The sequence below is a fragment of the Brachyistius frenatus genome, unplaced genomic scaffold (assembly GCF_029030835.1).
Source record: "Brachyistius frenatus isolate BFR_SWC_R1_liver_20210118 unplaced genomic scaffold, ASM2903083v1 Contig_217, whole genome shotgun sequence".
NCBI lineage: Eukaryota > Metazoa > Chordata > Actinopteri > Embiotocidae > Brachyistius > Brachyistius frenatus.
In genome coordinates this window covers 496,223-520,119 of record NW_027210816.1, presented here as the reverse complement: position 1 = coordinate 520,119, position 23,897 = coordinate 496,223, and the positions used below count along the sequence as shown (strand labels likewise).

At 43.2% G+C, this 23,897-nt stretch overlaps 1 protein-coding gene across 1 annotated transcript in view; it reads right to left on the bottom strand.

Annotated features, from left to right (window-relative positions):
• Window positions 1-23,897, bottom strand: part of atrn (attractin) — a 110,736-nt gene that overhangs the window by 72,516 nt on the left and 14,323 nt on the right. The window contains exons 5-15 of the mRNA XM_069719547.1: window positions 19,990-20,186; window positions 16,328-16,496; window positions 15,604-15,694; window positions 13,966-14,215; window positions 13,229-13,412; window positions 12,437-12,591; window positions 8,634-8,718; window positions 4,969-5,195; window positions 2,291-2,412; window positions 1,487-1,625; window positions 1,209-1,390 (exon numbers count right to left, since the gene is read on the bottom strand). Coding sequence (XP_069575648.1) covers window positions 1,209-1,390; window positions 1,487-1,625; window positions 2,291-2,412; window positions 4,969-5,195; window positions 8,634-8,718; window positions 12,437-12,591; window positions 13,229-13,412; window positions 13,966-14,215; window positions 15,604-15,694; window positions 16,328-16,496; window positions 19,990-20,186 — 1,801 coding nt within the window. The remainder of the gene's footprint in view (window positions 1-1,208; window positions 1,391-1,486; window positions 1,626-2,290; window positions 2,413-4,968; window positions 5,196-8,633; window positions 8,719-12,436; window positions 12,592-13,228; window positions 13,413-13,965; window positions 14,216-15,603; window positions 15,695-16,327; window positions 16,497-19,989; window positions 20,187-23,897) is intronic.

The following is a 23,897-nucleotide window of genomic DNA, read 5'->3' as shown; positions in this document are numbered from 1 at the left end:
GTGGGTCTCGGAAAGCATTTCTGTCTCAGCGGATTACAAATACAGTATAAAGACTTCTTTCTGCAGCATGTATTGACACAGGAAACATGACAGCACAGGAAATTAGTCCTTTTTGTGCGGACGTTTCTGGACACATAGTCGTGTGAAAATATTTTTTGATCATCCACTTATCTGCTTTTTTTTTTTTTTTAATTAACTGACTGAATGCTTTAATGTGTAAAACATTCAAATCACGAGAGACCCATTATGAAGCCCAGAAGGGAGTATTCACATCTTTTTTGTCCCAAATCCCCAAAGGTATTTAGTTTACAGTGATTTTAAAATAATAAAGCAGATACTGCTCATATTGGGGAAGGTGAAACCGTCATATGTTTGGTATGTTTGCTTGAAAAATTTCTTGAAATGATTCTAAACAGTTAAAGTTTGTAACATTATGAGAGATTTCTGGGTAATCCAGTCAAATTAAATCTCCTGCTGAAGAGATTTAAAGTGACATTAAGCTTGAAAGAAATGACAATTTGTCACTTTGGTTTTTACTGACAACATATTTTACAACATGATAACTCACACTGTACTTTGCATCTTTTCATTCTTCACACATTTTCTGTAGATATGTGACCAGCATCTACACGCTATAAAGAGCTGCTTGCAAACGTTTAGTCAATTGTTGGGATGGATTTCTGTGTATTTGCTCTAACGGAGCGAGTAAGAGATGTCTGAGCGCTGAGGAAAAGATCTGTTAATGGGAGATTTGTTTCACGCTTACTGGTCCACAACTTACAGACAGAAAGAAGCTCACCCAGATAAAAAAAACAACAACCCGAAAACGCTCATTCCCAGGGGTAAAATCTAAGAAAAAAAGGTGCCCAACAGCACATTTTGGGTCATAAATCAGAGATAACGTGAGAAATAAGAAGGGTTTCTCTTTCTTTCTGGAACTAATGCATAAGACAACGCTCCTCCTGCTCCTTATTTAACATAAATCTTCCTCAGTCTTGGCCTGATGTGATTTTCTTGCTTTAATTATCAATTTTATCTTCACCACTTTGTGCACCTTCAGTGTTATCAGTATCTTACTCGCTTGCGAGTCTCATGACCCAATTTCCCTGAGGAGAATAATATAATTTCCCTAATTCCATAATTAATATATCCTGGTTCAACCCTCTCCTCCTCCGCCTGCTGTTCTTCCTCCTCCTCCTCCTCCTTACCACCACGCTCATGATCTGCAGCTCCTTCAGCACAAAGTCCACCTTCTTCTGCGTGGTCAGCGAGGCCAGCACGGCGTTGTGGCTCCTGCAGGCCAGCTTGGCGTTGTCGTACGAGTCCTTCGCCGTGATGAACTTCAGACAGGAGTTGCCGACCAGATGCCAGCTTTCACCGCACACGTTCTCTGGAACAGAGAGAGCGGATGTTGGTGCCGCGGACCCCCAGAAGCTGGGGGGGGGGGTGATACTTAAGTCTCGTTTGTATCAAGAACAACAGTTACCGGGCAGAGAGATGCACTCCTGGTTGCGAGGCTCCCACTGACAGTTCTGGTCCACAGCGCAGCTCTTGCAGCTGGTTTTCTTGTTGCACACGTACGACGGGTTGTCCTTGGGGCAGACTTCATACTCCGCTATGGCCCCCTGAGAATGGAAAAGCAAAGCAGGCGTTTCACTGAAAAACATTGAACTTTAGATGTTTTTTTTTCCTACAACACGCCTATTAAAATAAAAATATGACTTTTTAAATAACTGAAGTCAGACATATTTACCTTTACTTATGAAATATTTTAGAAACAAGTACGGTTCAAAGTCTGTGTGTCTGAAAGTATGTAAACGAGAAGTGATTTGATCACAGATCGACAAATCAGGAACACTTGGATGAAAGTAAAACAAGACAGGTCTCAACAACATCTGTGTCTCCTATTCAAAACAGAGAAAACCTGCCAAAGCTGGTGGAGTTGCAGTGAAATTGGCTACCGGGAAAGATTGTGTCCGAGTGTTCATTATTTTGCGCTTCAAAGAGTTCATTACCGCTCAAGATCATGAGAGGAAAACCTATTCATGGATTACAGTAAATCTTAAAATTCCATTTTAGTTTGTATGAAGTGATGAAGTGAAGGTGCACCAATGTCAACCTCAGATTTTAGGTTTCTGTGGGATGCCAAGGAACCACAGATCTTCAACGAGAACATTACTTTCTGGGTTTCAATTAAAAAAACAGTCCATCAAGACCAAGTTTTCTTCTCTAAAAAGGGACATCTCTGCTAACAAGTCCCTTTTTTTTTTCTTCTTCCCATCTTTCTTACCGATGCAGAGGTGCAGTTACTCCCCAGAGACACACACTGGCTCGAGCACCACTGGCAGCCGTTGGTGTTGGCGGTGCAGCTGTAGCAGTCTGTGTACTGGTCACACCTCTCATTATCAGCATCTGCAGACAACATGGTGTTTAATTACTTTAGATCTGAAATCAGTTACATTAAAAAAAAAAAAAAAAGCTAGAATTACCGCCTACTGGTTGTAAGCCTCTGCTTACCACTCAAGTTGTAGTTTACATGTATATCTGTCCAAACCCATATAGATATTGAACTCGGTGACCTGGACCTTTGACCTCCAAAACCTAAACAGTTCATTGCTCAGCCAAAGTGAACCTTTGCGACAAATTTGAAGAAATTCCTTTAAGGCCTTCCTGAGAAATTGCGCTCACAGGCATGGTGAGGGCACAGTGACCTTGACCTTTGCCCTTTACACACCAAAATCTTATCAGGTCGTCGTTGGTACTAACTGAATGTTTTTGCCCAATTCCCTTGAGGCGTTCTTGCGATATCGCGTTCCCAAAAATGGGACGGACAGATGAAGGGAACGTGAGGTCACAGCGGCTTTGAACTTTGACCTTTGACCACCAAACTCTAATCAGTTCATTCTTGGTATCGAGCAAATGTTTTTGACAAATTTGACCCAATTCCCTGGAGGCCTTCTTGAGATACCGCATTCATGAGAACGGTACGGACAACCTGACAACATGGTGCCTCTGGCTGTGACTATTGCTGGCGAGGAGGCATACAAAAAAAAAAAAAAAAAATTTTTTTTAAAAAAGGACACAAGGAAAAGTGTTTCACTGGCCTGTGCAGATTTAATGTGGTGAGTACACGACCCAATTATATTTGGATATTATTTCTGTTGCGGCTTAAATTTAATTTGACAAATTAAGCAAATTAGTAATTGGTAATTACTACTAGTAATTCAACCTACAGGTTTGAATAAATCCAAAAGAATCTGTTCAGTTCTCTCATTTTTTACACAGTGATAGTAATCCTGGTAATGCTGATTGTGCCATGAATTCAGTGAAAACTTCTTGGACCCAAGTTGTTCTTCTGGGGTAACTAGGACAGAGTGAATGCCAGACAGCAGCAGAGCACAAGGCCTCCCTGGTATTAAATGTGCCTGAAAGATATTCTGGGGCGCAGTTTCCATCTGCCGGCACTTCTGTAGACGTCGACAGCGGAAAATGAGACCGCTGTGTCGGGGAGAGGCAGATTCTTTCTTTTCTTTTTTTTTTTTTTTTGTGACAAATGGCAAACGGCAAACGGAAGAGAATCCTCAGCAGGAAGCGGAGATACCTGGCTGAACTGTCCCTCATGATTACCTCTTCCTGTCGCACGCACACAAGCAGGGGCAGTAGAACCTGAGAATTGGGAAACAGTCATTGTGAGGAAAAAAAATTATAATATAAATGTGGTGAAGCGTCTTTAAAAAGGTCAGCTCACAAAAAAAAACACCAACACCACGAAAAGGCTGGAGTAATCAATTATTAACATTATGAATTCATTTTGGAAGTTATTGTCTGATTAATCAATGTACTGATTTACTTTTCGAAAATTGTAAAACACTACAGTTTCTCTCAGAGCCCCAGGCTGAGATCAGATCTCCTTTTTATTTGGGGCCATATTTGAACACAGCAAGAACATTTCAAGGCAACTGAAAGCTATTTTCATTATCGATGACCTGCTGCATACTTTCTTGATTATTTGAGTCGTTGGGTGATTAAAAATTCAGTTTAAAGGTGAGAAAACCTCAGAAAAATGACAATTATGACCGTTTTAAATATGATGTTTTGTCTGAGCAACACGTAAAGATCCACTCCTGGCATGTTTTTTGCCTACAAGGATATTTGAATGCGAGAATAGTTCCCGCCTCGGTCTCCTGGTAGCTCAGAGATTATGGGAGGTTCCACCCTGCATGCTGATTGGTTCCTGCAGTATGTGATGTATTAAATTCTGCCTTTCTGAATCTGTGTTTCTGAGACTAGCATTGCAGTAACATAGTAGATAGTCAATCATGGTGTTGGCTGCTTATTGTGTTCATGGTATGTTTTCTAGCTTAAAAAAATAAAAATAAATCAACTCATGGACATTTTAACAACTGCAGAAACTCGATTTTCCCCGGAGGGGATCTTTAAAAAATTTATATGAATTCACTTTAGAGTCATAAAACAGAGTAAAGCAGCAGTTCCACACATAGAGCTGCTGAACTTTTGCCACTATTGCTCCATAAATCATTTAAACTGTTATCAAAATGTATGATTATAATTTTCAGAGTCATCAATTAAGTAACGAACTAATCCGGTTTCAGCACAAAATCACACGGAGAGAGATGACAGCATCAGTTGTCATCAGTGGACGGTTTGTAGATGATACATGAAGGCCACATTTTCTACATTCCTCCCTCCCACACACACACACACACACACTAACAAACGCCCTGGTGACACATCTTTTGCCACTTTGGCTCTTTGATGTGAGAAACTGTGTTGGCAGTCCGTGACAAACAAGCTGTTTCTGGCAGCCTATGCTTCTCATCGGACATCAGTGTGTTGAATGCAAATGAGTTCTGCAGACACCCGAGAAAAACATCAAGAATCTAAAAAAAAATCATCTCGGATTAGTTTCAGGTGTCAGCTTTTCGAAGCGAGGGCGGTGTCACCTACAGGATCGTGTGTTGCAGGAGGCCGGTAGCTGCAGCTGCTGCTCGGGGCCGCCGGCGTTGCTGTCCCACGGCAGGCAGGTCCCCTGGGTGTCGTTCCAGACGCAGTGGATCCCCGGCCAGGCCTGGCCGCAGGACGCCGGGCCGGAGAAGGCCGAGCAGCTGGGCGAGGTGTACGTGAGGACGTCGCTGAGCAACAGGCTGTTGAAGCCTCCGAACACGTACATGGAGCTGCGAGACAAAACAGAGGAGGGAAGATAAAAGAGTGGCTGCAGGAGAAAAGAGGTGAGAGGAGGGGGAAGAGGGATTCAGGAAGTAAAGACGAGGCGTTTTGTGCCCGGTTTCAACCCTGCGTGCGCACCGAGAGCCGGAGAGGCTTCGTCAGTGATCCTCCTCCTCTCTGTGCTTCAACACGCCGCATAAGTCGGCTAAATCCCCGACAATCGCTCTCTTCTTGTGCAGATGGACCTGACAGACCCCCCCCCTGCTGTGTGCCTGTGTGTGTGTGTGTGTGTGTTTGGATGCCGGTTCCAGGGCATTTCTGAACATCTTTCTCTGCTGGCCTCTGTTCAGCTGCTGGGATTACTGTGTGTGTGTGTGTGTGTGTGTGTGTGTGTGTGTGTGTGTGTGTGTGTGTGTGTGTGTGTGTGTGTGTGTGTGTGTGTGTGTGTGTGTGTGTGTGTGTGTGTGTGTGCGTCGGCCGCCGGGTAATTTGCACGAGTCTGATCAGAAGTCCCCTCGGATCTCAGAGGTCACACTTCAAACTGTTTCACCAGCGACGTCCTGCTGAGCGCTCACGTCGCGATGAGGAGGAGGAGGAGGAGAGTGTGGTCGTCTTGCACGGGGCTACATCGGTTAGCCGCTTTCTTTGTCTCATCTTAAAAGACGCGAGTCATTATGCGGGGTTATAAAAAAGACGTTTTAAAAGTCACTGAGGGAACAAAAGAAATGTTTAAAGAAAAAAAAAACTGTTCAGGGGTCTGACTGCAAATGCATTTCCTCTACTTTTGCATTCAGAGCGGAGGGTGTTTAGTAGCGTGTTAAAGGATTTGCAGTTACTGTTAGAGCAGTAAAAGTAAAGAGTAAAATCGGTTCTAAAATCAACTGGAAGACAACGGAAAGACGCTAAAAATGGAATTTAGGCTCCTAACTTAGCCTAAAATTATTTAGCAAGTAGTCTAAGCTTAAGAGTGATTTAAGAAACTTCTCGATAAGCTTGGTAGTAAGGGGACATCCGGTGGAACTCAAATGAACTGCGTGCTAATACGAGGCCGCGAAAGTGTTTTTGTTTGCGTGATCGCTGCGGATGAAGGTTGCGACAGACTCGAGTCATTTATCCAGTTCACTTTTATTTCTGCTGTTATTGCGCTGAGCGGGAGAAGTGAGTGTAAAAAAAATCATCCCCGTGCGAAATACTTTGTCGCATTTCATTAACAAGCCGCCATTCGGCGTTTGAAGAAATACTTTAAGAACATCCTTTCCTAGATATCCTAATATCCTATCCGCTGAACTTCCGCAATTTTCTCCATCGCTGAAGACATTTTTATTCCTCTTGAAAGTCGTCCTCCCCGCTCGTAACAGCGTGTCACTTTAGGAGCTCTCTTAAGGGCTCAGATGCTTTGTGAATACCTTTCATCTTTACACGGATCTCCTCTTAACTTTGAGGGGAGATTCGGAGAAAACGGCACAATTTTAACAATTTCCTTAGAAATTCATCTTCAGCTTGTAGAGGATTTTTTTTTTTTTTGTCATTATGATCTCCTGGACGACGCTCCACTTCTCCCTGGTGTTTACTTGATTATTTAAAGTTTTGAGCCTGTCGTCTGTAAGGTATGTATGTGATGTATTTTTTCCATAAACACGGCTCCGTATTACGGCTGTAAAATTTATCTCGAACTTGTCATTGCGATTGAATCTGAATTTGATCGGTTAAAGAATGCATGAACAAACTCTTAATTGCTCCTGAGGAACGAGAATCATCATCAGTGAGGATTCACTCAAACAGGACCAGTGATTCATGTTAATATTTGATGAGTTCTCTCTACAACATGATGTATAATTTAATATGGATCGCTGTGTCTTGCTCTGCTGCCGGTGCAGATAATACTTAGCGATGAGTCATCGCTTCTGGTCGCGCCATCATTCCCCGCCGCAGTCTATTCATATCGCGCGCTAATAATGAAATGTCATGTGTGAACGCACGAATAGTTCTTTCGAAAGGTAACGAGATTCTTTTTGAGTGATTGCAAGTGTTTGCCTTGGTTCACCAAAATATTCCACTGGAGTTAAGACACTTTGTCAATTTAGCATGCCAATTTCTTCTTTTATATTCATTTTTATCAAATTTTATTTAAAACATTCAGTTATGAGGTCAAACATGAGTGAAATCAGAGAGCATCTTGCTGTAATATGATTAAAACTGTGCAGTAAATCACAGCTATGGAATATAATCTCAGACAATCTCCTGCAGCTCCAAGATGCGCCGCTGAAAATCCAGCTAAGAGTCACATTTAAGTTGTGTGAAATCAAATTTCATTGACAACAAACTGTTGTGCCGTTTGTCCCCTCATCACACAAGCGATGTATATTTGCAGAGTCTGATCTCGCAAGAGAACTTCTTTCCCTCATGAAGTCTACTCTCAATACGTCCGACGCTGCCAGTAAAAGGCTTCAATACAAAACTCCAGACATCCACAGTGAGCTTTACTTTCTTGGGCGCAATCATTCTCAAACATTTTCCCCGACAAAATGGTAGAAATCTCAGTTTACTTTGATATATTCTACTTATTTTCTCCTCCACCGGCCTCCGCAGACGATGGGGAGTCTGCAGATTTGTCCCTACAACAATCTACTGTACCGAATGTGCGGAGATGTGATCATAAATTTTAAAAAAAAGAAGTGGGCAAAGGGAAGCCTTGATTTCCCATTAGAAAAGCTGTAAAAATCCTGTAATGCAAAAAGCACAATGCATATGAAAGAAGAAGGGAAAAAAAATTTTAAAAATAAATCACATTTCATCTCGTATTTACATCAAAATGTTACAGATACGTGCTGCGGAATATATTTGATTTAAACATGGCTTTTAATACCACGGGTGCATAATTAAACATGTGTGGGCTCCTGTGGAAACAGAACCTGTCACCCTGGTTTACATGCACACAAGAAACGAGGTTACAGAGAAAAATCAGGCTAGAAAGGGAAATCAGACAGCATGTGTACGCTGCAGGATTTCTCCCCTTCTTACTACGTGCTAAATCTAACCAGGAAAAGTATACCAACATCATTTTTTTTGTGATGATATATAGATGAAATAAAAATTGTCCGTTAAGATCTCCACTCGTGTATTCGTCACCCATCGTCATGAAGAGGTTTCTTTTTTTCTATCTTGGTCCAAACATTTGGAGTTTTGGTGCAGTGAGAGGAGAAGCTGTTGCACAAGACTGCAGAGTTGTTGTTGTTTTTCTTTACCGTAGAATCAACTTATTTGGGTTTCATTTCATTTTAGATCAAACTGTGGATTTAATGATTTGGTATTTAAGGTTGCTGAAGTGCAGGAATGACTTTTTTTTTCTCTCTGTTGTCATAGCGTCCGTGTGCAGGAGCTTCATTGTGCACAAGCAGGATTCCTCTGCAAACTCTGCTCCTGGTTAAGCTGTGTAAAAGATTTACCTGTCGCTGAAGACCGCGGAGTGTCCGAAGCGATTGACGTCGTGGTAAAGGTCCGGTCGAGGCAGCACCGTCCATTCATCACACGCTGGAATGAGAAAGGGGGGGGGGGGTCAAACTGTTGACCTGCTGCCACATATTCAAATCATGCATGTCTTCAGCTCATGTCAATCAAAGTCAGAAGGTAAAGTGTCCTTGCCCCTGATAAAGGAGCCACGATCACAATCTCAGTCCAGTAGTGTAGCATGAGTAGAATGTAAAACACCACATAAATTCACTAAATATGGTCTCCGACGAGGAGAACTGGCCACTTTTTCTTTTTGTTAGGATCATTTTTGGGGGTATATGAGCCTCCTGTTTACACGCTGCTCTGTCCCTGAGCAAGGCACTGAACCTCAAGTCGCTCCTGAAGGCAGATTTGTCACCATTAGTTGGTGAACAAGAGGGAAAAGTTTTAAAGCTGTTTGTAAAGCTCCAAGGTAAAAGGTGCGATATAAGTGCAGTCGATAAACAATGAGGGGAGAAAAAGAGAGTCAGAGACGTCTTTAATAATAGGTCTTTACACTGTAGGTCTTTAATAATAAAGGCCTACAGTGCTACAAAGACGGTGAACACCGAAGCCCCGGAGGACCAACAGTGGGACGTGAACCTTAAAAGGAGCAGTGTGTGGGATTTAGTGACATCTAGTGGTGAACTTTCAGATTGCAAACAACTGAACAGGCTGAGAAACAACCGAAAAACCCAAAAGGCCCCTTTCTCGAGCCGGAGTTTGTTTTGTCCTTTCTGGGCTACTGTAGAAACATGACAGTGCAACACAGTGCACTCTGAGGACACCCTGCTCCTTTGTAGTTAAGATCAGTGAGACCCGACCTGTTTGTTTTGTAAACCATTAAAAAAAAAAAAAAAAAAAAGAAGGAACGTTTATTTGTGACTCCGTGGTCAGAAAAAGTAGAAAAAGCAACATTTTTGTGAAGCACATATATGTTTTTAATCATTCTTGTCACCCCTTCAGGATCTCTAAATTAAAGTTACACAAAACACTTGATTTTAAGGACGTTTTGATGATTATATTTCAGTGTGAAGCAAGTGGCAGCAGCAGTATAAGTTCAAACTTATCAAAACGGAAATATGACAAAATGAAAAAGAAGTGGCATGTGAGCTTGAAAGCCTCAGAAAACGCAGGTCAGTGACTGCAGTGCATCACACTCACTCTGCACAATGCAGTGCGAGTCATCGTAGTCTCCCAGAGGAGAGGGAGGGAGGGAGGGAGGGAGGGAGAGAGAGAGAGAGAGAGAGAGACGTCTGGCAGAGCTGCACGTCCGCGGGCCGACAGTGCCCTCTGGTGTCAAGCGACGGCAGTGCAGAGCGGGGATTTATTACAACATCGTCCACCAATGTCAGGACAGCGGACGGCCCTTAAATTCTACGCTGTAATTGAGTTCAGCTTGTTAAAAAGGGGGGGGGGGGGGGGTGAGGAAGGGAAGAGGGGGAGGAGGGACAATTAGTTCTCAATGCGCGGCCCATCTCGACTGTAATTACCAGACAATTACCAGAGCTGCTGCTGCTGCTGCTGACACCGACCCTGCAGCTGGCAGGTGGAGGAGGAGGAGGGTGGGAGGGGTGGCTGGGGGTGAGTAATATAGTCAAGCTAGTCCTTTCTGTCCAATTACAAAACTGTATGGAGGATGAGGAGGAGACAGAGGTCAGAGCTGCAGGGGAAGTTGATCATTTCTGAAGTTTGCCTGAAAAGAAAAACTCAAGCTGGAACATGCAGAAATATAAACATATACAGAGCAGTGATGCCTCGACGTGCATCATCTGTCCTGCATACCACAAAAAGGGACATTTGTTAGGAAGGTTTTCAGTCCCAACATATAGCTCTAATGGGGATGGGGGGACAAGGGGGGGGGGGGCTGAGATATTTATTTTGCTGCTTGTCAATCATATCAGTAACTACACAGAACAAGTCCCGTTTGTAGTGGGGTGTGTGTGTGCAGGGAGGGGGGGGCGTTTCACCCTCCCATCCAGAGAGACTGTTAATGAGCAGCTTTGCCACAGCACTGCAAAACAAAATGAGGATGACGGGCTGGTTTCTGTCAAACTTCTATTAGTACGGACGACTTTACATGGAATTATAATTAGAAAGTATGTCATTGTTGTAAGAAAAGAAAAATCTCTGATTTTTAAATTTAACTAAAGCAGAGACAGAAAGCTTATTTTCTACATCATCTTCTTCACAGATACACGTTGGGGGGTTGTTCTGCAGCAGTCTGACCGTTAAGTACCTCTAATAAAGGAACATTAGCGATGAAAAAAAAAGGGGGAGAGTCTAAGAACAAACATGAGAGACTTCGGATTACGTCCCCGAAGCCACCGGTGTGTGACTCCCACACAGATTAGTGCTAACATTAGTGAGCTTTGATCACTTTGTATTTACCTTCACACACAGAAAATCCTCAGAGTCAAGAGACAACAGCAGCTGGAGGGGAAGTTCTGCTAAATGTGACCGGAGAGTTTTCACCTCTAAAAGGACCTGCCTGTCTTTTTAAAATGGAAGGAAGGCACACACACATACATACACATACATACACACACACACACACGCACACACGCACACAGCCCTAATAAAAGATTCAGGCATGTACTGCGTGCTTTAACTTGCTAACACTGGGAATTGTTTTGAGGAGGGGAGTCAGAAGATTTTTTTTTTGCGGTCTTGTGTTTTGTCCAGTTGTGCGTACAGATGAGCTCTGGACCTCTGAAAATGCCTTTAAAAATATATATATATATATATTCTTTTATCTGGAAACAGACTATCAAATATTTAGGCTTCTTCAGGCCACTATAAGGGTGCCTGAACAGTTGCGTTTGAGAGTCACCCTCTCAGAACAATTAAAGCCGGTGTGATTAATTAAATCCACTTGACTTCATGCAGCATCAAAAGGACACAACAGTATTTACTGGTTGTTCTCTGAGGAGAACCTTCGAGTTCCTCGCTGACATACAGACCAGAGGAATACAGCAGCTGGTAAATTGGTGAAACTTTAACAGGTTCCAAGAAGAATTACCAAAACATTAAGCTTCAGATTTAGGACAACGGCATCATGGATTCACACTTATTTGGCTACAAGAGCATTAAAGGAGTCCAACACCGATGACTAATGATCCGGCCTGGCTTGTTGTCAGAGCTACATTGTACATCTGTGCATGGAGACATTGTTACATTGTTGTGTTGAAACAGGAAGTAGATACAGATTTCTCTTCATTAGAACTGAGGGGCCAAACCCAAACCATGAAAACTGTCCCTTTACACCAGGAAAAACACAAGGCACACGAAAACATTCAGCTCCTCATTCATTCTGCACCGAGATAGAAACGTGACAGATATGAGATTGTGAACATGCAAAACAAGCACCACCTTAAACAGGAGGTCTGAGTTCTGAAAGAGGGGCGCGGTCACCGTTTGGGCACACGGAGCTGCGACATTTGACCTCCTGTTGCTTCAGTGGAGCTTGGAGATGTCAACAACAAAACACTGCAGCTGTACGACTCACGGGTCCGAGCAGGCGTGAGTGGGTGAGTGCAGAGAGGCTCAGTGATGGAAAACAAAAAAGCAGCAGCGGAGAGGCTCGTAAAGGAGATTGTCGGAGCACTTGTTATTGTGTGTGTGTGTGTGTGTGTGTGTGTGTGTGTGTGTGTGTGTGTGTGTGTGTGTGTGTGTGTGTGTGTGTGTGTGTGTGTGTGTGTGTGTGTGTGTGTGTGTGTGTGTGTGTGTGTGTGTGTGTGTGTGTGTGTGTTACACTGACCCAAACTGTAGGCGAGGAAGTCGGAGGAGAAGCACTTGGCGCCGTGGCTCATGGACGTATCGTTGTGCGTGTTTCCTCCGAACACCAGCATCGTCCCGCTCACGATCACGGCCGTGTGGAGGTAACGGAAGAAGCCGCTGTCTCTCAGGACGGTCCTGTGAGATCGGACAGTGATTGGTTGTTACCGTAGACTGCACATGAAAGGATGTTACACAGCTGGACGTCGTGCGGAGGCTACTCCGAGACGAGCGGCACGGCGGCTGCTCAAAGACGAGTTTCTATTATTGTGGTAATCTCCAAATGCTAATTTTGTTGTAAGCAAAAAGAAAGTTAAACTCATTTTGCACTTCTTTGTAGAAAGGCCTGACTTCCTGCTGACCATCAATAGTTTTATTTGTATTAAATTATTATACGGTATTCTTATATTTACGATAATACAGCATATCCATTACTTAAAATAAAAGTTTACAAAAGTCATTTCGGATACTGAATTCTGGCAAAATTATTACGTTTTTTTCTTTGATCAATTCAGTGTGATGAGAATTAGCTGTTTAATTGCATCATCAGATGATTTTGACTGATCTGATTTTTAAAAAAAAAAAAAGTTAAATCAAACGGATTTTAGAAGCATGTAGAAGTACAAATATGAACTATTACACATGCAAAATCAGCATGCTACAATATTAAACTGCACTGAACAACCTGAACAATCCTGTAGCATGTGTGTCACTATGAAATACAGTAAAACAATATTGTAAATAATAATACAAAATTAAAAAAAAGAAATCTCACCATTTCTTCTTGTCCACTTCAAACTTGTAGAGATCCCCCGCCAGGCCGTACTTGTTGGCGCTGAAGGCCTTGTAGCCTCCGTGGATGTAGATGGCTCTGGTGCCGGGGTCGAACACGCTGCTGTGGCCGTAGCCGCCCTGGACCAGCGCGCCGTCTGTGCTCACCATGCTCCACGTGTTCTTGGCTGCAGGGTCACAAAAGAGCCTTTTACCGAGCAGTCAAGTTTAAATAATGGAATAAAGAAATAGCACTAAAATGAAGAGCTAAAACACAGTGGAGTTACGGGGGTGTAGTGGAGATGATTACTTGGAGGACTTCACTCAGTTAACACAACGTTGTATTGGCAAGACCTTTTGTTTGTGCACTTAAAATTCATTACAGGTACAAAGGTGGCCTCCACATTTATTGGCGATTATTCAGGTGATGATAATATTCAAATTTCTTTCATTTTGTGAGCAAATAAGGTGACGCACTCCTCTCCACCGGCTGCAGCGGCAGGTGAATTCATCCCATTTTCTCAAACAGATTGGCTTTTAGGGAGACAATGAGACCTCTTAATGAAGTCTGCTTTCCTGCCAACAAGGTTGGCGGATTAGACGAACAAATCACCCGAGTCCAAAACTCCATAGCTCGTTTATAGCTCGTTCATTTCCTGTTCTTACAAACCGAAGTATTTCGGGTACTCGCACACGCTGCAGAGTCACCGGTTAAAGACAAAAGACGCGTGGCAAACTCACCGATGTTGTACTCCTGCACCAGGCTGATGTAACCGTACAGAGGACAGTGCCCGAACAGAACCAGCATGATCGGACCGGCCCCGTCCTGAGAGGGAGGCACGATGTGGGCCGAGTGGCCCACCACGGCGTACTGGTCCTTGGCGCGGGGGCTCAGCTGGACCCAGGTCTGGTTCTGGATGTGGAACACCCACAGCTGGCTGGACACATTTCCCGTGGAGTCGATCTTTCCTCCGTACATGTAGACCTTCCCCTGGAGGACCGACACAGGAGCAGAATTAGACTTTTATAATTAAAAGGTCCACTCCAAAACTAAAATCATTTCAGGCAAATGGTATTATGGCTCATTACTGTCTGTTTACATGCATAACATACTGTACACAGTGTAAGAAACAACAATGTTCCTTCTTTCCAGTAAACTGATAAAAGATTTGACGTCCTCTTAAATCTACACAATAAATCAGCTCGTACACAGTAATTAGTATGTAGGAGGTCAGTTCTGAACTTTGATACACTCTGCAGCTTGCTATGACTGAGCCACACCTACACTATGTTCATAATGAACCATCAGTCTAATGAAACCTTATAATGACATTTTAAAAGCAAGCAAAAAACCACGATGGAGTTGAGAAAAAAATTGAAAAAAGGAAATAAAAACTTGAGCACCAATAACCTTCTGTCGTTCCTTGAGTTTTGAATAATAAACCTAGCGTAATATCTTTTATTGCCTGGGCCTCGTTTTATTCAGAACTATTATTCTAAAAGAGCTGAAGACAGTCTGGAGGTCAGACAGAATAACATCTCTTCATATCAAGAGCCCGGGAAGTCTTTTAATTTTTTAATTTTATTTTTATTCCACACTAAAAGCAGACATGGGAAATGTTTACTCGTGCACTTGATAATATCTGCAGAAGAATAACAGAGAAACTCCTTGAGGTCGGGTACATGTGTTGTACAATTTACAATTTACTTTCTAGGTTGTAGAATTAATTGTAATGCAACAAACAGCACTTTTAGTCAATCGATCTCGGGTCAAACTGAATTTTCTGTTGCAATAAAAGTCATAAACGCCGGCTGGATCACACAAAAGCTCGGATTGTTTCTTTTCAGGGGAGACAAAGGTGTGTTATTACTTTTAGTTTTATTTCATGAACCAGAGAGGATTTGTGTGCTGGAGAGCGTAAACCGCTACATCGTCTGTGCCGTGATTTGATTTTAGATTTGTCTTGCATGCCCACGTTGACACTCGCACACCAGGATGCGATTCGCTCATCACAAACACTCCGACGTGGTTCTCTCCCGCCGCAGAGCGGGACGACTGCGTCCTCCTCGCTCTGATTTATTATTCCATCAGCAGCTCCTGAACCGTGTTTCAGCCTCAGAAGAAGCACTTCAAAAACTAGAGACTTTACACATTAGTTCCAGACAACAGATATGACTGGAGGCATAAATAAATAAAAAAGACGGGGAGTTAATAATGTTCCTGCGAGTGCCTCCTGTTTAAATTAATCGTCATCGGTTGTATTCTCGTCACCTTTTGAAGCCACGTTCACTGTAAACTATAAAATGACTGCAAAACTCACTTCAGTAAGATTCATAACTCGTGTCCAAAGTCTGAGATTTCTCCGTCCCTTCACGTACCTCATGCAGAGCAAGCGAGTGGCCGTAACGTGGAGTGACGGTGTTGACGGAGGGGTCAAGGGTCAGCCAGGACTTGCTGCTGAGGTTATACCTGCAGAAACAGAGAGAACGAAAAGGTGTCGTCACCAAGACAGAAACGTTTCAGTCACCCTCAAACAAAAATTGTCGCTTAACTGATTGAGAGAATGATTTGTTTTAACATACCTGCAAGTGCAATGATGGAACAAGCTACAGTTATGCTGAGAAAGACATTTATGCTCAGTGAAGGTAACAAAGTTGCAAAGTTGACAGAATACTCCTTTTATTGTGTCACATGACGGACCATGAGTGGAAATAAAAAGGCCTTAGCCTGCTGTTAACCCCATAAAGACCAAAATGTGAGTCGGGGGAATAGGTGTGATGTTCTTGGGTGGAGTTCAGGGTCAGGAGCTTCAGCCCGTCCTGTAATTTGATGGTTTTAATGACACGCTTCACTCTGAGCCCCGACACGGAGCCGTGTCCAGGCAGCAGACGGTGACTTCTTACTGACAGCCAACTGCTACAGTTAACACTCAACGGGCACTCGAGATAAAAAAAAATATTTGAATTCCTCCAACACTGAAAGCACAAAGCCTGCGGTCGCGTAGCAACAGGGGGACGGCTGATGTCTCTCGGCTCACTCTTATGAGAGCTGCAGCCAAATTTGTGAAGATGAAGGTGCTCGGCGGGGAGAAGGAGAACTTACGCTTTGACCATGTGATAGTCGGAGGAGTTGAAGACGTAGCCCCCGATGACCCACATGACGTCCTGCTCCACCACAGCCTTGTGGGACGCCCGGGACAGCCCGGCCTCGGCGTACTCCTCCCGGCCCCAGAAGGAGGAGTTGGCAGGAACAGAGACGGCGCAGTCTGGACCTGAGGAGGGAGAGAAACCACAGAGTCAAGGCTGCAACGGAGACTAAGCCATGCTTGGTTAATTCATTTCTATCTTTTACTTGCACTATTAAGCGGACATTAAAACAGATCGCCCGAGGAGGGACAAAATACCAACAAAGTGAATCAGCGTTATAACAGAGAACGTCCCTGCGTTAAAAGAGGATTAAGAGATTTAAATGAGTTTGCATCAAAGGCTAATTTTCATCTGATGTCCCCAAACACGTGTTAAAAAGGCAATGTAAAGATGTATTTATTGCTGTCATCTCTTAAACTGTGAAAGTGTTGTAAAACAAAGGGCAGCCAGGTTGGAAGCCTTTTTAAGCCTCTAGATTTTGCAGGTGTGACGTAATTAGAACGTTTTTTTGGAATACAAGAAAAAAGCTAAAAATAATTGACCCGTTACAGATGCTTTACTTGATGTTGGAGAGACTTAACTTCAGGAAACCATAACTTTTAAGCTTTACTGTTTTGAGTGGAATAACTCTTAAAAACCAGATGGCTCTGGCCCGAGCTGCCTTCCCCTGTTTATGGATGAGAACAATAACGCGAGCATAAACCGGAATCGCTCCTGAATGAAGGGAAAAGATCCTGAGAAGTCCTTTGGGTAAACAGGAAGTGAATGATTGGGCCTTTTTCCTGTCAATCCTCTGAATCACACGGGTTGTCAGGGTTTATCTACAGTCTGTCCGTCGTACCTGAAGAGATAAATCCTCCCTGGAATCAAACATTTACCAGCCTACTAGTGCCGTCACTCCATCGTACAGCAGAAGCAGGGTGTTCACCAACGAGAGGGCGCCTTAGTGGTCATCGAAAACAATGCAGAAGTGTCTGGCAAAGGAAGTGTTGTGACTCACTTTCGACAATCAAGGTCACTTTCTGGTCACCGTTTTGTTTTGTCCAGCAGCCGATGGCCAATAATCCTCCACCCTGATTCCAGCATTGCTAAAATAACACAATTAGCTTTGCACCTTTTGTTGCATTTCCATAAATAAAACGCACGCCGCCTTTGCTCCCCCTTTAAAAAGATGTTCTCTTTTTTGAAGGCCACGCATCTGTGAAAGAGAGATTAAATGCAACTAAACCAGCATCTGTCTCTGCTCGTGCAGCGGTTGGCGTAGAAAATGAGTTCATTTGGAAAGCTGGCAGCCCAAAGTACAAACCAGAGTGCTATTCTTCTGCTAAAACACCATGACAGGGTAATAAAGGCTAAAAGAAAAAACGCCAGTCTGTTTCCCAACTCCCTCAGCTTTGGTAATTAGATGGTGAGCACACGGAGCCGCTGATATAACTGCAGTTAAATGAAGCTGTTGTCTCTGCTCGTGCGGAGCCGTTTCAGGACCAACAGAGCGGTTAGGACGCCCATATGGTCCGATTCAAAAAGGGGACGCAGTGCTGTCGGGACGTCGACATATAAAAAGACTCATGACTCAACTGAAACAATGAGGATGCTGATGCTGCAAAAAAGTTCATCTGAAGTCCAGCGGGCGACGGCAGATGGATGTTGTGGGGGCGGCGGCTTAAAGCTGAAGATGCGCCGGTTTGAATTAGCAGATAAACAGAAAAAATCTGGACGGATCAAAGAATAACACTCTTTACTAAAACCTCCAACTGCTTCACTGGAGCTGCTTAGAGCTCAGCTGCACTGGATGTTTACTGGCTTTTCTTTTCGTCTATTTATCATTTGCTGGTTGGAAAGCCCCAATCTCTATAATATTATAACCATTGTCTATAAAATATGATGAAAATGAATGTATTTATATATTCTAGTTTTGAAATAAGGACTTTTTCCAGCCATTAAACTGAATAGAAATCACTGTGGAAGATTTTTTTTTTTTTAATATATACTCAACTATATCTTTATAGTTTTAATTGGCTATTATTTTTGAACGCTTAAATAAAAAAAATAGGAGTATTGTTTTTGTCTAATTCACAGTACAAAACACAGGTGAACAAATTATTTATGAGGGGCCAAAATTGCATCTGGATGGAGGGCCGTGGGGTAAAAATAAATGTTTATGTTATGGGAAATTACATTTAATTAAAATGAAAAAAGTTTTACAGAAAATTAACATTCTAAATGTAAAATTACATGATGGTAATTTAATTATTTTGCAGAAATTATAGTCGTCTTGCCAATTTTTTCTCAATTTCCTCTTGCCTTGAGGACACATTAACAGCACTTAATACCATCGTTCTTCGTTACATAAGACGTGGGCCAACAGAATTTAACAGGGAAGCTGCTGTACGCGGCAGTAAAACTCATTATGTACTTTAAAGCTGCGCAAAATTGACAATTTGTAGACATTATGGTTTGGACGTGGGTCAAACTTGACCCCAAATTGGGCTTCTCTGGTAGAAAGTGTCAGTCATGAGTCAGCATTAACATGTCAGGGGGGTGGGGGGGAGGGGTCTCTTAGACTGATGAGACCTATCCTTTTAATACCTGATTATACGAGCTGCGTCTCACTTCGTCACACATGACTTCATTCTTCCTACGAGTCGAGTCGCAGACCCGGCTGCTGACTCAGGAGGTCTACAACCACCAGGCTAGTTATAAACAGTCTGCGGCCTCTCACTGCTCTCGCATCTAATCACTTTATACTCTGACTCTGATCCAACAGCTCCGTGTCAAACACATACGGAGGCTTAATGCAGAACTGCTGCTCCTTAATCTTCAGTGTCTTTACAACTGAAAGCTCCACGAAAACGGAAGTGAAAACTGGAAGTAGGTGCTCTGCGTGAATGAATGAATCATTCTGATACCAAGCGACAAATAATAAAAGGTTGACCAAGACTTGAAGAAAAGAGAACCTCAAAAAGGTTTACTATAGTATTAAAGTATTACTAGAAAAAGGGAGTGTTTTTATGTCAAAACATATGTAATGGAAAAGCTGACTGAAACTGGATGAAATTAACAGAATCTGGAAAAATTTGATTAAATTTCTGTCATCAACAGTACCAGACTTTATAAGATAGAGGATGGAAAACCAGAGAACCGCTTTAGTTCATCGCTACAGATGTTAACCGGTTCTATTAATCACTTCCTGTTCCTGTTTTATCAAACAGATTAAGTTTTCTGTAATTCTTCTACTTTAAACAAGCTAATTCATTGATCAGAAGTGCCGTTTAAACATTTACCCAAATTTAAATGAGCTGAATGCTGTATCTAAAAAAGAAATTACACAAGATGGAAATTGTTAGTTGGATGTTTGAGGATCAATCACAATAAAGACAGAATTATCAAACAAAATAATAATAATTTGGGCTGGTTAAAGTGAATCTTGGCAGCTGAATTTATGTGCAGATCCACAGTTCAGTCTGCACGCAGGGTGTCGACCCAGTAGAAAGCTCATTTCAGCCAGTGAGGAGGGTTTGGCATGTTCGGGCCTGCAGAGGCCGACTTGATGACACCGTGGTTATTCAAGCCGGCGGGCTGTCTGTGAAAAATCAAAGTCGCAGGGAAACAGCCCACCTTGCCATCCGGCCTTGCAGACGCAGGTCTTGTTATGGCACTGGCCTCTGTCGGGGAGTCCACAGTCAGCCTGGCAGGAGGGGACGTCGCAGGCTCCACCCTTCCAGTTGGGCTCGCACTCGCAGTACACCGGGGCGGTGGAGTTTCCCGCCCGACACTCTCCACGGCCGGAGCAGTTGTTGGGACACGTGTTCACCCTACGAGGAGGAGAGAGAAGAAGGAAAAAAAAAAAAAAAATAGGAGGAGGAGGAATACAGTCAGAGAGAGAAACTGAGAGTCAAATCTGAATAAAACATCAGGAACACCTTCCAACAGCTGCGTTGCATCTGCTTCTGTGCAAATAAATAAATAAATTAAAAAAAGCCTCAGCTGTCTCCGGGCTTAGAGCGAAAATATGCAGCATTCCCCTTCAGACAGCAGAAGGTGTCGTTACTGGAAGTCGTCAGTCGGTCCAACACCTGCCGCAACACATGTCCGTCATCTCGGAGGGCCGTCGACAGAGAGGCTGAGCGAACGGGCAGATACTGAAGAGCAGGCGGCAAACGCACTCGGCGCACCTGTTAAACTGAAGCTCCCCGAGTCGGACGGGTCATTTATATTGTGCGTTTCTGTCGGCAACTCAGGGAGACATTAAGTAACATTCATTCTTTCAACACTGAACACAAAAACACACCGTGACAGGCAGCGTCGAGTACATGCTGCGTACACTTGGTTTGTAGTACGGGATTAGGATGCAGCAACAGCTTCCATGGCAACACACTGCTTGTTTGCATCATGATGAGAATTGTAAATTTGACTGTTCGTATCTGTTGCAGCCTCGTCGCTCGTTCAAGTCTTTCGACCAGCAGCTCTTGATTGTTGATCCAAACAACCTCCACATCAGTGTTTAAAAAGCTGCTTAAAAACCTTTTTATTTTCACTGGCTTCTCCACATTAACCACTATTTAAAGTTATTATTCATTGCACCCACATTTTTGTGTTGGCTAAATCTCGCATGAATTGTTTTTATTAATCAAATCTATTTGACTGTTTATTTCTGTTTGTTCGTTGCGTTTTAAATGTGCTATGTAAATAAATCTGACCATAAATAGTATTTTTTTTTCAGCCACTGTGACTGACTGTAATTGGAGGCTGGTGTGTTACAAATAATGAATAACAATATAGTTGGAAATAAAAAAAATTATATTTGTCTTCATTTTAAACATTAAAACTGCAGTCTGAAGTAAAGTGTTATAAAATTGTGAGCATTTCTGAGGCCTAACAAATATTTTTTTGGTATAGTATGATAATTGTGCTTGAACACAGAACACTAAAAACACAGAGTCCCCTTTTAAAACACTACTAAAAGTAAATAGAGCACATACATTTTAAATTGCATTCAAAGATTCCAGTCCTACAACGGATGATCACGTTGCGGTGATATTTGGACGGCGTGCTGAAGGTCATCACCTCCGATTATAGCTTTGCTATGCTGACGTGAACAACATTAGAAACTGATCCTGGTGTTTTCGGCGTGTAAACAAGTCAAAGTCAAACATTTTGTTGCGAACCAAGAACAAACATTAACTTCCATCAGAGCTCGGCACTGAGGTGAGATGTTTGTTTCTCTCCTCCCACCGACAAACGTATTGGGAGCGATTCGGATGACACAAAGGGCCCTCGTCATGCTTTCATGTTCCTTCGGTGCCTGACGGTTTGATGTTCGGGCTCCTCCACCGCTCCCAGACACCAAAGACCAGCCCCCCTCCCTCCCCCATCCCCCTCTGGCCTGGGGGCACCGCGCTTTCATCCGACTCCGTGTTTCTCAGCCCAGCCTCAATCCCATCGCCATGGTGACGGTGCTATCGAACGACAGAGAGAGGCAGGGCACCCGTTGTGCCCTTTGCAGATGTTTACAAGGAGCAGATTTCTACTTTTTCTTATTAGGCCGGTCAAAGAAACGAGTTTGAAGAAAATCGCTGACTTTTTTTTAATTTTTTTTTTTTATGTTCTTTTCACTCGTAAAGTTTTGTTGATTCTCGCTGCGCGAGTGACGTCGTCAACAAAATAAACATGGATGTTTTGCGGGTTAAAAGATCGCGTGAGCGGATGTTTGTTGTCGAGACGCTGGGATTAATACATGTTCTGTGCTTATGGATGCATGAGCGAGCACAATATGAAAGGAAGGAAGTCCCGGCTGCTCCGTGACAAGTTGATATCAAACTCACGACTTCAAATAAAAGACACACGAGTGATGGCCCATAGTGTCAGCACCGGTACGTAGTGAAAAGTACGGTGTCATTACATGACATAGCTGCAGACAAAATGGGCCAATCAAATGCACGGTAAAGGGGAGTACATGAGCACACTGTTTGCTTATGCCCGCGTTAGCAATAGTGGATAGAAGCTAAGAAAGGCCTGAGAAATTTAAGTTTTATTTATTTTTCTTTTCACTTCTTTATATACACATTTCTACAGCTTCTAGTTTTATTTACTTTTTAGGAAACCAGTCGGGAAGTTTTTTTCAATTTTAAAAACTCAAAACTGTTTTTCTCAGTTTAATCAATCCAGATAAAAAGGTTTTCAGGTTTGTTAGTTACTGATCTCTACTTATTTTTGTTCATTCACATCACTGGCCAAAAGTTTTGAGAATGACACAAATATTAATTTTCACAAAGTCCGCTGCCTCCGTTTTTATGATGGCAATTTGCATACACTCCAGAATGTAATGAAGAGTGAGCAGATGAATTGTAATTCATTGCAAAGTCCCTCTTTGCCATGAAAATGAACTTAATCCCGCCAAAAAAAAACATTTCCACTGCATTTCAGCCCTGCCACAAAAGAACCAGCTGACATCATGTCAGTGATTCTCTCGTTAACACAGGTGAGAGTGTTGACGAGGACGAGGCTGGAGAATAACAGACTGGAAGCTTTAAAAGGAGGGTGGGGCTTGAAATCATTGTTCTTCCCTCTGTTAACCACGGTTACCTGCAAGGAAACACGTGCAGTCATCGTTGCTTTGCGCAAAAAGAGCTTCACAGGCAAGGATATTGCTGCCATTTATCGGTCAGAACTTCAAGGAGAGAAGTTCAATTGTTGTGACGAAGGCTTCATGGCGCCCAAGAAAGTCCAGCAAGCGCCACGACCGTCTCCTAAAGTTGATTCAGCTGCCGGATCGGGGCACCAACAGTGCAGAGCTTGTTCAGGAATGGCAGCAGGCAGGCGCGAGTGCGTCTGCACGCACAGTGAGGCGAAGACTTTTGGAGGACGGCCTGGTGTCAAGAAGGGCAGCAAAGAAACCACTTCTCTCCAGGAAAAACATCAGGGACAGACTGATATTATGTAAAAGGTACAGGGATCGGACTGCTGAGGACCGGGGTAAAGTCGTTTTCTCTGATGAATCTCCTTTCCGATTGTTCGGGGCATACGGAAAAAAGCTTGTCCGGAGAAGAAAAAGGTGAGCGCTACCATCAGCCCTGTGACGTGCCAACAGTAAAGCATCCGGAGACCATTCATGTGTGGGGTTGCTTCTCAGCCAAGGGAGTGGGCTCACTTACAATTTTGCCTAAAGAACACAGCCGTGAATAAAGAACGGTACCAAAACATCCTCCGAGAGCAACTTCTCCCAACTATCCGAGAACAGTTTGGTGACGAACGATGCCTTTTCCAGCCTGATGGAGCACCTTGCCAGAAGGCAGAAGTGATAACTAAGTGGCTCGGGGAACAAAACATCAAAATTTTGGGTCCATGGCCAGGAAACTCCCCAGACCTTAATCCCATTGAGAACTTGTGGTCAATCCTCAAGAGGCGGGTGGACAAACAAAAACCCCACAAATTCTGACAAACTCCCAGCATTGATTATGCAAGAATGGGCTGCCATCAGTCAGGATGTGGCCCAGAAGTTAATTGACAGCATGCCAGGGTGAATT